Genomic DNA, 11741 nt, shown 5'->3' on the forward strand with positions numbered 1-11741 from the left:
TGTACATTGTGTTATTTGTGCAGCAGATAACTCGCGTGCATGTGCGCCTGCCTGCCGTGTGACTTGTGTCTTAACTCACACTGCACTCTTCTTTGGAAACGCACTTGTCGTCTTCCAGCTCGCCCACGACACCCAGGCAGGTATGCGCGGTGTTTTGGATGGAAAAGTTTAGAGAATCATTTCAATCCTTCTTTCTATTTAAGAATACGCTTGTTGGCTTTCTTTTTAAATATGTGCTGTGCGTGCGGGCATGCTCATGCTAAGAAAGGTCACTATGGGTCATTTCGGTGTCGTGACAGGGAGACAATAACCTTGCGCTTGAACTTGAAACACTAATGGAATATGAACTGAGAATGTACATTTTCATCATGTCTCTTTATGGCCAGGATGGGACCAATGGGAATCCGATTAAAGTACCATTAAGTAGGATCACAAAGTGTGCGTGTGCGGGGATTAACATGTGTGCGTGTGTTTGTGTGTATGGCCATCTTCAATCATTAAGTTCCAGCGGCGTTGGTGACCGCAACACGAGGTCAACAAATCAGTTATCCAGGGCTAAAAAGTGTAAGCGTGCAGAAAAAAGTGCCAACGGGTCAGTTCGGGGCCGCATGAGATCGAGTTCTCATTGCACCTGTCGACAAATGGTGTTGTTTTATAGGTTATGTTGTGAGCGACCATATTGCTGTACGCTTAAATAATAAATAAATAAATAAAAATACATCGCTCCGTTTTAGCTTCATGCTAACAAACAATGCAAAGAAACATAGACGTGCCATTGGAGAAATAGCTCGTTCCTAACTTTATCTTGCCATGTCTCCAATAGGGCTAATGAGGAGCATCGGTGTGCCGGTGTTATAAGGTTTTAAGCGGCAGATATTTGAACACAAACGCAGTGCAACACACGTAGACAGACAATATAACAGTTGTCACAGGCATATAATCTTGATTTTTGTTTGGGTGAAAAATGACTACTATTACTGCAGCTTACTGAGTCAGTTGTGAAACTCTTCCAAAGTCTCCATGTCAGTCATATACTGCCCCCAGGTGGCCAAGGCACAAACCAGAAGGAGCAGCACAAAGTCTGCAGCAAAGAAATGTGGCAAAAACTGTTTATATTCTGTGTTGCTTTTCTAGTTGCGTTTTTTTTTTAGAAGGCTGGAACAGATGCATGTCATGTCCCTTCATTCCTTTGCAGCTGATTTCTGCCTGAGTCGATAGTTTATTAGCGGAGCCAAGTGAGGGCGATTCCGTTGCAAGGCTGATGTCGACTTTGCCACGATGCATTTTCAAAGGCGAGGCGACGTGCGGCGAACAGCGACGGCGAACGCAGACCGCGTCTATTCTGGGCTCTCGGCCCGGCGAATACTTTCCGCAATCCACGGGCGAGTCGCGACACGCGGGGTGAAGAGGGTCACCTCCGCGTGACACGTTGGAGGCACGCACACGCCGGAAAATAAGCCCCTTCCCCTGGAATGCAAATGTGTGCGTGTGTTGCGCCATTCCCACGATATGTGGGACAGCCTTGGTGACACACCGATTTATACGGGCCCTAAACAAAGTGCAACAAGCAGGCGAAGGTCATAGACGGAGACTCGTACAGATGCTGCGCCAAATGATTTTGGGAACATCTCAACGAAAATTGCAAGCTCAATGTGATTTTGTTTTGTTCTTGTATTGGCAGCAATTTCCAATTACAGTCAACAAAAAAGTGAAAGCGTTCACATTCCACACAGTTAAGACCTGTTGTCATTGTTTTTTTTGTGTCCACTAAGACACCACAAATACTCTGAATATATTTACTCACACTTTGTGTTTGGGATGTTGCCAAAAGTTTACTTATTTCGCTATTGTTGTTTTCAAGAGAGGTTTTGTGATTTTATTTATACATTTCTAATTTTTTCTCATTAATCTTTTCATTTATAAAAAAAAAAAAAAAATACTTTTGTATTTTCTAGAATTTGTTTTAATTTTTTCATGAGTTAGTTGTATTTTTTATTTTTTTTGTCAAGGGGCTAAAAGAACAGTCATCGCCCAACTTTCCCCACTTGGAGTAAAGCAACTACAGTCACGCTATTATTTGTGATTCAATTGTGTATTTACACACACGCTCATCATCCGTCATCATCATTTCCAATTTCGATTTATTTACGACGGCCCCTTGAGATGCAGCATGTGGATTTCCAGGGGCCGCCGTCTGTTTGTGCCCTACACATGTACAACGGCGAACATTTCTATTTGTGCCTTTCGCGACTGACCTAAGTCTGCTGCGTCCCCGCAGTCGCCAGCCTTCATTCTGGAGGAGAACGCCCCAGTCGAGTCCGGCGGGGGGTCCGCGGGCGCCGCGCCGTCCCTGAGCCCCGGACCTTGGCAGAGCGAGAGCCTGCTGGCGGAGTCCTGGTCCACCATGGGGGACGTGGACCCCGAAGATGCCAAGAGCCTGGACGGCAGCGACGGGGGGGCGGCTGCGGACAACCACTCGTCCAACTCCGACATGGTGCACCTGGAGGAGGAGGAGGAGGAGGAAGAGGAGGAGGAGCTTCAGAGCAGCGTGTTGGACCTCCAGGCTCCAGAGACTGAGGAGCTCCCGTCGTCGTCGTCGAAGGAGCCTCACGCGGAAGCCGAGGTCATGCAAATGTCATCCCCGCTGCCCATCTTCCGGCTGGAGCCCCCCTCCGCCACCTCCACGCCGACCCCCTCAACCGCAGCCGCCGAGGAGCCCCCGTACGCCACGCCGGGCCTCCTCCCGCCCTCGTCCATCGTCGCTCCCGTCGTCGCCCGGGACGTCCCCTCGGAGGAGTTGTCCAAACCGGGGAGTCCCGCCGATATGCCCGTGCTGCTGTGCGGGGGCGCCGCTTTGGTGGCCGTGGTGGGCGTGGTGGCGTACGGCGTCGTGGCCTACTGCAGGAAGTAGAAGGAAAAACAAAAACAGAAACCAAGACTCTGCCTGTGTTCGGAATCATTCGCTCATTCCCAACTCACTAATCACTCGATAGGAAGTTTTAAATGACACCCACGTCACTCACCAGGCCAGGCCACGCCTTTTAAAGCCATACACGCTCACAATCACAGCTTCAGCAGCAGAATGGGAGAATGGCGACTCCAAGTGGACAAAAATAATACCATCACATGCACTTTTAATTAGGCAAATCCATTTTTATCCAAGTAGTTGATCCATTGATGGGAAAATCGGTAGAATAGCGCTATTTTCAGGATTTTAAGTAGATTTCACAAAATGGAGGGAAACAAAGCACTTTGTCCTCTATTGTGTGATATGTTTTTGTATCAGTGCAATCCATCATATATATATATATATATATATATATATATATATATATATATATATATATGTTTTTGTGCCTTTGTGTCTCTGCCTCATCATCAGACTTCAAAATATGTAAACATCTACTTTATATACAATGGTGATTTCTTTTAAGTCTCTTGTAGCAGAAATCAATATTTAGGCGAACAGCTCTTCCACACCACCACAAAACATTTGTACAATTATGAATATTTGGATTTTTTTTTTTTAATACAAGAACTAACCTGCGGGATACTTCGTGGTCGCCTAAACGGCAACTTTGCTCGGATGGCAAATTTGATACGCGTATCAAGGCAGGAACTCAACTCAGCTCACTTCACAATGAGCAGCATTTGGCAGATAGTGAAGAATCCTTCGAAAAAAGGCGCATCGCGATGGTCATTCGCACCCCAGTCGAGGTTTACTGTCAAGCGAAGAGACCCGAAGACTTGCTGCGCTCTTCGAATGTTTTAACCAGTGGATACTTGACCACCAACAGTGGGGCAACGCATGTACACAGACAAATATCACAATACTCACAGGCATATATTCTTTATCCTTTACGGAAAACGCCAAATATCATTGCGGTTTACTGGGTCACTGAGAATGGCTTTGCAATTCATTTCAATGCGGAAAGAGGATTTGAGATACAAGTGCGGTCGCAGAAGGAATGAAACTCACCGCACATAACAAACGCAGCTCTTTCCTGCCGGCTGCTGGCCCCTCGGCCGCATTACATCCGTTCGGCATCCGCTCCGGTTACCTGGCCTTCAACTTTCCCATCATAAAGCAACGACAATTCAGGATAGGTGTGACTTTCTGAGATTGACTCTGCAACACTTCTTCATTTTCGCAACCGCGTGACTGTCAAAATACTAAAGAAGAACAATGGTGTGGACTGTGCGGTCGTGCAGGCAGCTATTGCGTGAAGAAGAGGAAGGAACGCGCTCGCTTCTTTGTTGGGACTGAAAAAAATAACACCAGAAAATTGACCGCAGCACACAACTAAAGACTCTTATCTTTCTATTCCCCATAAAGATAAACTGATAGATAACCCGAGAAATCATCATTTATCATCATTTCCATTTAAGACAGGCGCCCGTTTCCCCACATTCTCACATCCCGACCCGACAAAATAAGAAAACAAAGTCGTTTAGAGCTCGTCAATCATGTTTGGTCACCTGCAAAGCCAACGACCACACTAGTTTGACTATGCTGATTAATAGTTAGCGGGAAATTAACCTTTTTATTTCGTGCAGGAAGAAAAATCACATTTCAAACAGCGACAACGATCTGATTTATAGAGCACTTAAAAATAATAAACTCAGATGTAATAAAGTGCTGCCCATAACAATGATCAACCATATATATGTATATAACAACCATTATGTTTGTTATATACAATGAGATAAAAATTTTTTGCAAACTTGTTTCCCCCCCAAGTTTAAGCAATTTTGTAACTACCTAACGTTCACCTTAAAAAAAAAAAAAAAAAAGACATTTAAAAAGATTAAACTAAATAATTTTAGACTGGTGGCGCAGATGCCAAACATAGAGCAAAACCCGTTGAATTCTTTACCTTTAATTATGTAATTATGCCCTTCCCGTATGTTTTATAGAGTACAATATTATAGAGTAGAATTTCCCCCCAAAACCCATGACAACCATTTGTGTTACTGGAACGAGGACTTGGGATAGCGTTTTCTGTTCCGAGCGTGGCCCCCTGAACAAAATAAGGCACTGCGGTACGACTCGGCGGGTGTCCCTCATGACGTGTCCAACAACTTTCCCAGAAAGATAACAACACGACGCGGCAACACCTGCACGCTGCCGTCACGCTTGAGCCGCCGCCTGACAAGTTGCGGTCTCTTATTTATGGAGGCGAGGCGTACCCCCCCCCCCCCCCCATAACCACACGCACACCCTCCAGAATGGAAAGCGGGAAAGATGTATTGAGAGCAAAGCTTTGCGGTGCATTGTGTTATCAGCCGTGGCAGGAAACACACACACATGCATTTGCAGGCCTGCACAAACACACACACGCACGCAACTTGAGTGACATGAAGTATGAGAGCGCAATAAGACGACACCGTAGTGAGTAAACACAATAAGGACGTATCACATGACGACTCCTCTGCGGCCTTCCCTCTTTCCCATAATCGCCTTTTTTGTTTTTGTTTTAATTCACAGTTGAGGCGCGGGCGCACACTTAACGGGCCCGAATGGGGAACTTGAGCAGCAAGTCGGTTGATATTTAAAAACGCGGCGCCGGAGATAAATGAACTTCCCGAAAAAAAGAAAGTGTTTATTGGAAGAAGGCACACACGCGGTTGTGTGTTCGACACGCAGGGTTGCGTTAACTATTAACCTCGATGAGCAGCACGCTTACCTCGCCGACGTGTTCGCGGCACGCCGGGGACTGGTCATTGGTCATTTTTTTTTTAAAATCGAGTAACTATATAATTGTGGGGAAACTAAATCAAATTTGTGTATTTATTGAATGTAAAAAAAGAAGATCGATCGATAAAAGTCATACACAAATGATCTATTCGTTAAAGCGTAGTGTATCCAAAAAAAATCAATCATTTTTAACCATCCCTTTTATGACCCATCTTTTTTTAATCATATTCGAGATTATACATCCTTCTGGTGTATGCGACTTGGCCACCGGGGGCAGCATTACACAGTCCTGGGGACACAAAGGACGAAGAGTTTCACAACTTCTGGAAGTGAATCAGTAAGCCGCTGTAATATCAGTCGTGTTTCGCAGAGGATAAAGAATATCGTGCGACCGTATCCGTTGCTTTGTGGGCTCCGATACCGCGACCATCGACGTTATTCGTTAGCCGGTTTATCGCGTTTCGCATCGTGTGTTAGCATTAAGCTATCGGAAGGAAACATGCGGTCGTTTTCAAGGCGTAACGTGTAATTGGCCGTTTTACGTTTAGCTTGACAGTCGACTTCAACTGGGAGTGGCTTGAAGCCTCTTTGAACTATTGTACACTTAACGGAATGAAAAAAAAATAAAAACATCTTGAAAAACAAAGATACCGTCTCAAGATTTCTTTTTACATGTATGTTTCAATGAGTTTTAAGCATTCATTTTTCAAACACCAAAGAGAGAATTATAAAATGACATTGTCAGACTTTTACTTTTAAAAAATATTGCAAAATATAATTATTATTATTATTATTTTTTATTTTTTTGTAATAAGTAAATGCAGTGTTATCACCAATGGCTTTTCCCCCCACCTGTGGCGTTGTGTTTTCTTATTCGAAGTCAAGCAGCAGCAGTGGTTGAGGTCGACATGCGGCGCTTGCGACAAAGACAAAAAAGTACTTCGGATCAATCTGCAAGCTCAGCTTCCAAGCGCAGGAAAGATTCATTGTTTTGTTTTGTTTTTTTTAAATCGAGATGCTGGCATATCTACTGTATCTGTGCCTCCCAAAAACACACACACGCACGCACGGGCGCGCGCGCACGCACACGCAAAAGAGAAGTGTATCACGGCTGCGTTCCATTGTGACGTTAACGCATTTAAATCGCGCGTCCTCCCGACTATTTATGCCAGCGACAGGTAGCGGAAAATGTTTCATACCTGTCCGAGGTTGGCGTCCACCGATGAGGGCGGAAACCTCCTCGCCCCAGGGCCACGCTCGCTCCTACAAGATGGTGAGTGCGTGCGTTGGCTGGGCAACGATGCAGTTTTTGACATTTGAATAGATCAAATCAAACGAATACATTGCAGCACTGCTTGGACAACGACATCAACCAACACTTCCAGGATGCCATCGACGTCATCCGGCAGCATTCGGCTCATCCCTACTACGACCCAGGTATGGCATCGAAGGACGTGTACGTTTCCGATTCGATATTTTACGACAGTTTTGAGTGATTTGACGTGCTCCCAGACTCCACGTACGGCGACCCTCTGGGCGCTCAGCACTGTCAGGTCTCCTACTGCCTGCTCGGCCCCCGCCCTGACGCGCCGGACCCCGTGTACGACTGGCACGGCACCGGTGCGGTGAGTCGCGGCGGCCCGGAAAGATGAATATGATACATATTCACCATTTGAAATACGACGACAATTATTGGTTGAGCAGCTGCAGCAGACGTGGTGTCACGTGTCGCCCGAAGTCTCCTCCAAACAAAGTGAACCCGCTCACTTGTACTCGTCCCAGCGCCTGGCGCCGCCACAGAGGAGCAACAGAGGTAACGCGCACGATGGCACACCGGCGAAGCGCTTGCCCGCTTGCGTAAAAGGCCGCTGGTTTGATCCCCGCGTAGTGGAAAATAACACTTGAACGTGAAAGGCCCCATTTGGAAGTTTTAAACACAGGCCTCAAAGTGATCGGCATGCTAACGTGGTGGTGAGCATTTGTGCCTCGCAGTCAGGAGATCTGGGTTTGAATCTATTCAGTCAGTTTTGGGGGGTTTTTTTTTTAGCCACCCATTTGCTTTGACTAATATGTATATTTAGAGAAAACTGCTCATTTGTTATAATAGTTTGGATTATCGATGTCCTATTGTATTGCAATCTTGTCAATGTTGCCTTCAACGCAGGTCGCAAGAAGCTGCGCCTGTACGAGTACCTCCACGAGGCCCTCCACGACCCCAACATGGGCGACTCCATCCAGTGGAGCGACAGCGAGAGCGGCACCTTCCACTTCGTGTCCAAGAACAAGGAGCGTCTGGCCGAGACTTGGGGCCAGCGCAAGGGCAACCGCAAGACCATGACCTACCAGAAGATGGCACGGGCACTGCGCAACTACAGTCGCACGGGCGAGATCATCAAGGTGCGACGCAAGCTCACCTACCAGTTCAACCCCGACGTCTTGCACAGGCTGGGCTCGGGGCGGGCGCCGCCCGGGACTCCGCCCAGCCCGGCCGCGCAAAGCTACTGCGGCCCGGCGACGCCCGACTGGCAGGGCTGGTACGGGCAGTGCCCGGCGCAAAACTACGAGCACGGCTTCAATGCGCTTTGTTGAAGAAATTCACAGACGTGATGGCCTCGGCATTTCTACTGTCTGCGCATGGAAACGGAGACGTTCAAAAAAGGGCCAAATACTGGGGTACCTTGAGTTGAACTTCTTGTTCGCGATCAAATGAACTGAACCCATTGAAATGAATTGAAATGCCATTAATCCGCTCCAGCCCTCAAAACACCACCACTATTTCTTTTGTCGTCTTTCTAGTAAAGAAGAACAGCACTGTGTTGTAAGAGGTGCATATAAAATGCAAAGAAATAAACTGGTTTTATAAAGTGACATGCGCCTTATAAAGGGGGTGGCCTCGTTTATTTATCTTATCCACGCTCCTTGCGAGTGTTTTCATTTTGTATTTGTGAGTTTGACTGTTTGTTGTCAAGGGTAACACTGCAAGACAAGCCATACAATAAAATCAACCCGTCCCGTCATTCAGACACGTGCTTCGTTCCTGACTGACTTGATCAAATCAAATGGCCCTGACGTCTTTTCAGGTCTTTCTTGAGACCTTTCTTCGTGGGCCTGCTCGTGATAAACATGTCAACTGAATTTCATGTTGACAAGTGAAACTGGCTTCAGGGGCTGAAGTTTCAAGACGTCCGGTTCAGCTCCGACCAGGCGGGGTCGGAAATGGTCGCTTCAAACCAACATGGGAGACCTCCTGTGTCTTTTCAGGTATGGGTTCTTGAGACTTTTTCATGGGTCTACTCGTGATGGGCATGTCTACCGAATGTCATGTCGCTAAGTGAAACTGGCTCCGGGGGCCGAATTTTCCCAAACATCGGCTGCGATTTTTGAAAATGAGAAAGCCCTCAAAATGGCCGATGTATTCGGCCTCCGTCTACTAACGGCAAAGACAGCAGCCGTCTTCAGTAACATTATTTAAACACGGCCGTTGCGAGTTGCTCGACACATCCTGTGAGGAAAAATATGGCCGCAAGTGTGTTTTTCCTGAGACAGTGGCGGCGGGCTCCAGACGCGTCCTTATCTGGCCCAGAGGGGAGGATGTGGTCAGCGCCGGGGGGGCTTTGTTGACGGCCTGACTGGTTGCTGCCGCCGTTGTTGCGGCATGGAGCCCATTGTTACCGCAGGGATCGCAAACCTCACTCCCCTTGGGGGAGGTATAAGAACAGTACCCCGACGTACTTTTGTAGACATTATTTGGACCGACTTCCCCGACCGAGCGGCGATGGTAATGAGCAACGCGCAAAATCTCACTCGCACGATGTCAAATATTGACCTATTCTATCTCCTTCAGAATTCTTGCCAGGAGGGTCAGTCGGACTTGGAGGTGATTTTAGAATTCCTGGAGGAGTACCATAGACAAAACTCAGAAAACAATGGTAAGAGGAACATCATTCTTATTATTATGATGAATTTTTTTTGGTAACGTATAATTTGATGTGGTGTTGCACTTGACCGCAGGTGTGCAAGAGGATGCAACCAGTGTGGACAATGACACTTGGGAGCAATGCTGGAGGCCTTGTGAGCGACCTGTGAGCGTCACCATATATACATATATGAAATGATCATTACTATTACTATTCATTTTAGTTTTAAGAAATTAGGTGATAATATATTTTTATTTCTTGAATAATACTGTCGTTCACAAGTTTTGTCAGCGATAATAAAATAAAAAAAATACAGCAATGATTTTGAATAAAAAGATTTAATGACTTTATTTTTAAACAAAAAGAATCATTTAATTTTTCATTAAATTTAGCACAATTAATTATGAAGTTATTTTACTATGTTGTGTCTGTTGCCGACTTTTAATAAAATGGATTTAAAAAAATACATTTAAATAATTAAATCGATTAATCGAGCAGCTCATATCGTGGACCATATGTGTAAAAACATCGGCTGGGATCAAACTCAGACTTTAACTCGTCATTTTGTCTGTGCTAGAGCATCCCAAGTGGCCCTCAGGCGGCGCCTTGCGAGCCCCCTGCTGCCTCTGTGACGGCAAGACAATTAAGCACACATCAAGCCACGGCAGCGGGCAGCGGTGAGTTCTCCTTTTTTCTCTCACCACGCACGGTTATTGCCACGGGAGCTTGCCGCCTCAGAGCAAAGAGGTGATAAAACAACGCCGGCGTCTTTTTTTTTACATATCTATTAGATAACCGCAGTGTTTGCATCTACCGTCTCGCTCGTGATTTTCTGGGAATTGTTGCTTTTGAGGAAATGATTAACAGTAAGTGGTGTGGCGCAGATGTGTGTGTGTGTGTGTGTGTGTGTGTGTGTGCGCGTTACACTGTCAGTTATCTATTGTGGGCGAAACCTGACACCCACCAATTTTTGCTGCTAAATGTGCCACCTTCCAGTTACGTGTCTGGCATATTTGCTTTGGCAAGTGTTACAACCCGCACAAAAAAAAAAAAAACATCTCGACTGTTTACAATCACAAATGTAGCCCTACTACATTTGAAGAGGCATTTGTCTTTAAATGACACCTCGAAATTATCCTAAAAATGGCAGCTTTAAACCAATATGGCTGACTTCCTGTGTCTTTTTGGTCATAGCTTCTTGAGACTTTTTGTGTGGGTCTACTCATGATAGGCATGCCAACCAACTTTCACGTTGCTCAGTAAAATTGGCTCCAGGGGCTGAATTTTCAAAAAAAGGCTGTTTGGTGTAAATGGACTCGTCGATACATTTGGGCAATGCTACTTGCTACAAATGTCAACAAGAAGACACTGAGCACTCACTGGTTCTTGCAGGTCGAAAGGTTCGTCTGTTTCACTTCCTCTTCGAGATGCTGGAGGACCCCGCCATGGCCCACTGCTTATCCTGGGTGCCGTCATCCTCGGGCGTCTTCCGCTTCTCCGCCCACAACAAGGACCAGCTGGCGGCGCTGTGGGGCCAGAGGAAGGGCAACAAGCGGCCAATGACGTACCAGAAGATGTCGCGTGCCCTGAGGAACTACGCCCGCTCCGGCGAGATCTTCAAGGTGAAGAAGAAGCTCACGTACCAATTCAGCGAGCACACCCTGATGCTGCTGCACAAGCGTCACGCCGGAGATCTGTAATGCAAACCGCAGCTGAACGCTCACTGGAGTTTATATCTTACGTTAACGTGTGCAAAACACTTTTGTAACCAAAAATAAAGGTTTTACATTAAAACCATGTCTAGCCCCATCTCCATAAAAAGAACAATTTGCTGCCGGAACCACGAGGTGTCACTCGAGTCCATCTGACACCCACCAAACGCTCCCCGCCCCGCCCGCCCTCCTTCGGTGGGCTCGTGACCTCATGGCTAAATCGTCCCTGCGATGTGAACTCTTAGTTGCATTGCCGACAATACCAAATGGTTTTGAGCTTTTTGCAGCCCTGCGCCCACATGACACCCGCCCCTTAAGCCCAGCAATTAATGTTGGAGCCCACCGCCCCGATTATAAACTGGGGGCAGCGAGTGTCTGTTACCAAGAAAGGCCACATGCTCCAAACGTAATATA

General features: G+C 46.5%; 3 protein-coding genes across 3 annotated transcripts; all 3 read left to right on the forward strand.

Moving 5' to 3' along the window:
• The first annotated feature begins 31 nt into the window (after positions 1–31).
• On the forward strand, positions 32–6292 carry si:ch211-214j24.14 (uncharacterized protein LOC559160 homolog). Its single transcript, XM_061667434.1, has 2 exons — positions 32–136; positions 2279–6292. The coding sequence occupies exon 2, from the start codon at positions 2405–2407 to the stop codon at positions 2909–2911; it is 507 nt and encodes a 168-aa protein (XP_061523418.1). The 5' UTR covers positions 32–136; positions 2279–2404; the 3' UTR covers positions 2912–6292.
• Positions 6293–6891: 599 nt separating this feature from the next.
• spic (Spi-C transcription factor (Spi-1/PU.1 related)) lies at positions 6892–8702 on the forward strand. Its single transcript, XM_061668017.1, has 5 exons — positions 6892–6971; positions 7048–7135; positions 7211–7323; positions 7403–7511; positions 7863–8702. Exons 1-5 carry the CDS (start codon positions 6921–6923, stop codon positions 8285–8287), a joined length of 786 nt encoding a protein of 261 aa, XP_061524001.1. The 5' UTR covers positions 6892–6920; the 3' UTR covers positions 8288–8702.
• A 757-nt stretch (positions 8703–9459) lies between these two features.
• On the forward strand, positions 9460–11315 carry spi2 (Spi-2 proto-oncogene). Its single transcript, XM_061668453.1, has 5 exons — positions 9460–9476; positions 9543–9627; positions 9710–9780; positions 10193–10292; positions 11008–11315. The coding sequence occupies exons 1-5, from the start codon at positions 9474–9476 to the stop codon at positions 11313–11315; spliced, it is 567 nt and encodes a 188-aa protein (XP_061524437.1). The 5' UTR covers positions 9460–9473.
• The last annotated feature ends 426 nt before the right edge of the window (positions 11316–11741 follow it).

The sequence above is a fragment of the Phycodurus eques genome, chromosome 22, assembly GCF_024500275.1.
Source record: "Phycodurus eques isolate BA_2022a chromosome 22, UOR_Pequ_1.1, whole genome shotgun sequence".
In the NCBI taxonomy this organism is placed as follows: domain Eukaryota; kingdom Metazoa; phylum Chordata; class Actinopteri; order Syngnathiformes; family Syngnathidae; genus Phycodurus; species Phycodurus eques.

Coding starts and splice junctions, on each gene's coding strand:
- si:ch211-214j24.14 (XM_061667434.1), top strand. CDS start 2,405: ATGGGGGACGTGGACCCCGAAGATGCCAAGAGCCTGGACGGCAGCGAC.
- spic (XM_061668017.1), top strand. CDS start 6,921: ATGAGGGCGGAAACCTCCTCGCCCCAGGGCCACGCTCGCTCCTACAAG. Junction 7,136..7,210: donor TCATCCCTACTACGACCCAG/GTATGGCATCGA, acceptor ACGTGCTCCCAG/ACTCCACGTACGGCGACCCT. Junction 7,512..7,862: donor GCCACAGAGGAGCAACAGAG/GTAACGCGCACG, acceptor CCTTCAACGCAG/GTCGCAAGAAGCTGCGCCTG.
- spi2 (XM_061668453.1), top strand. Junction 9,628..9,709: donor ACAAAACTCAGAAAACAATG/GTAAGAGGAACA, acceptor ACTTGACCGCAG/GTGTGCAAGAGGATGCAACC. Junction 10,293..11,007: donor AGCCACGGCAGCGGGCAGCG/GTGAGTTCTCCT, acceptor TGGTTCTTGCAG/GTCGAAAGGTTCGTCTGTTT.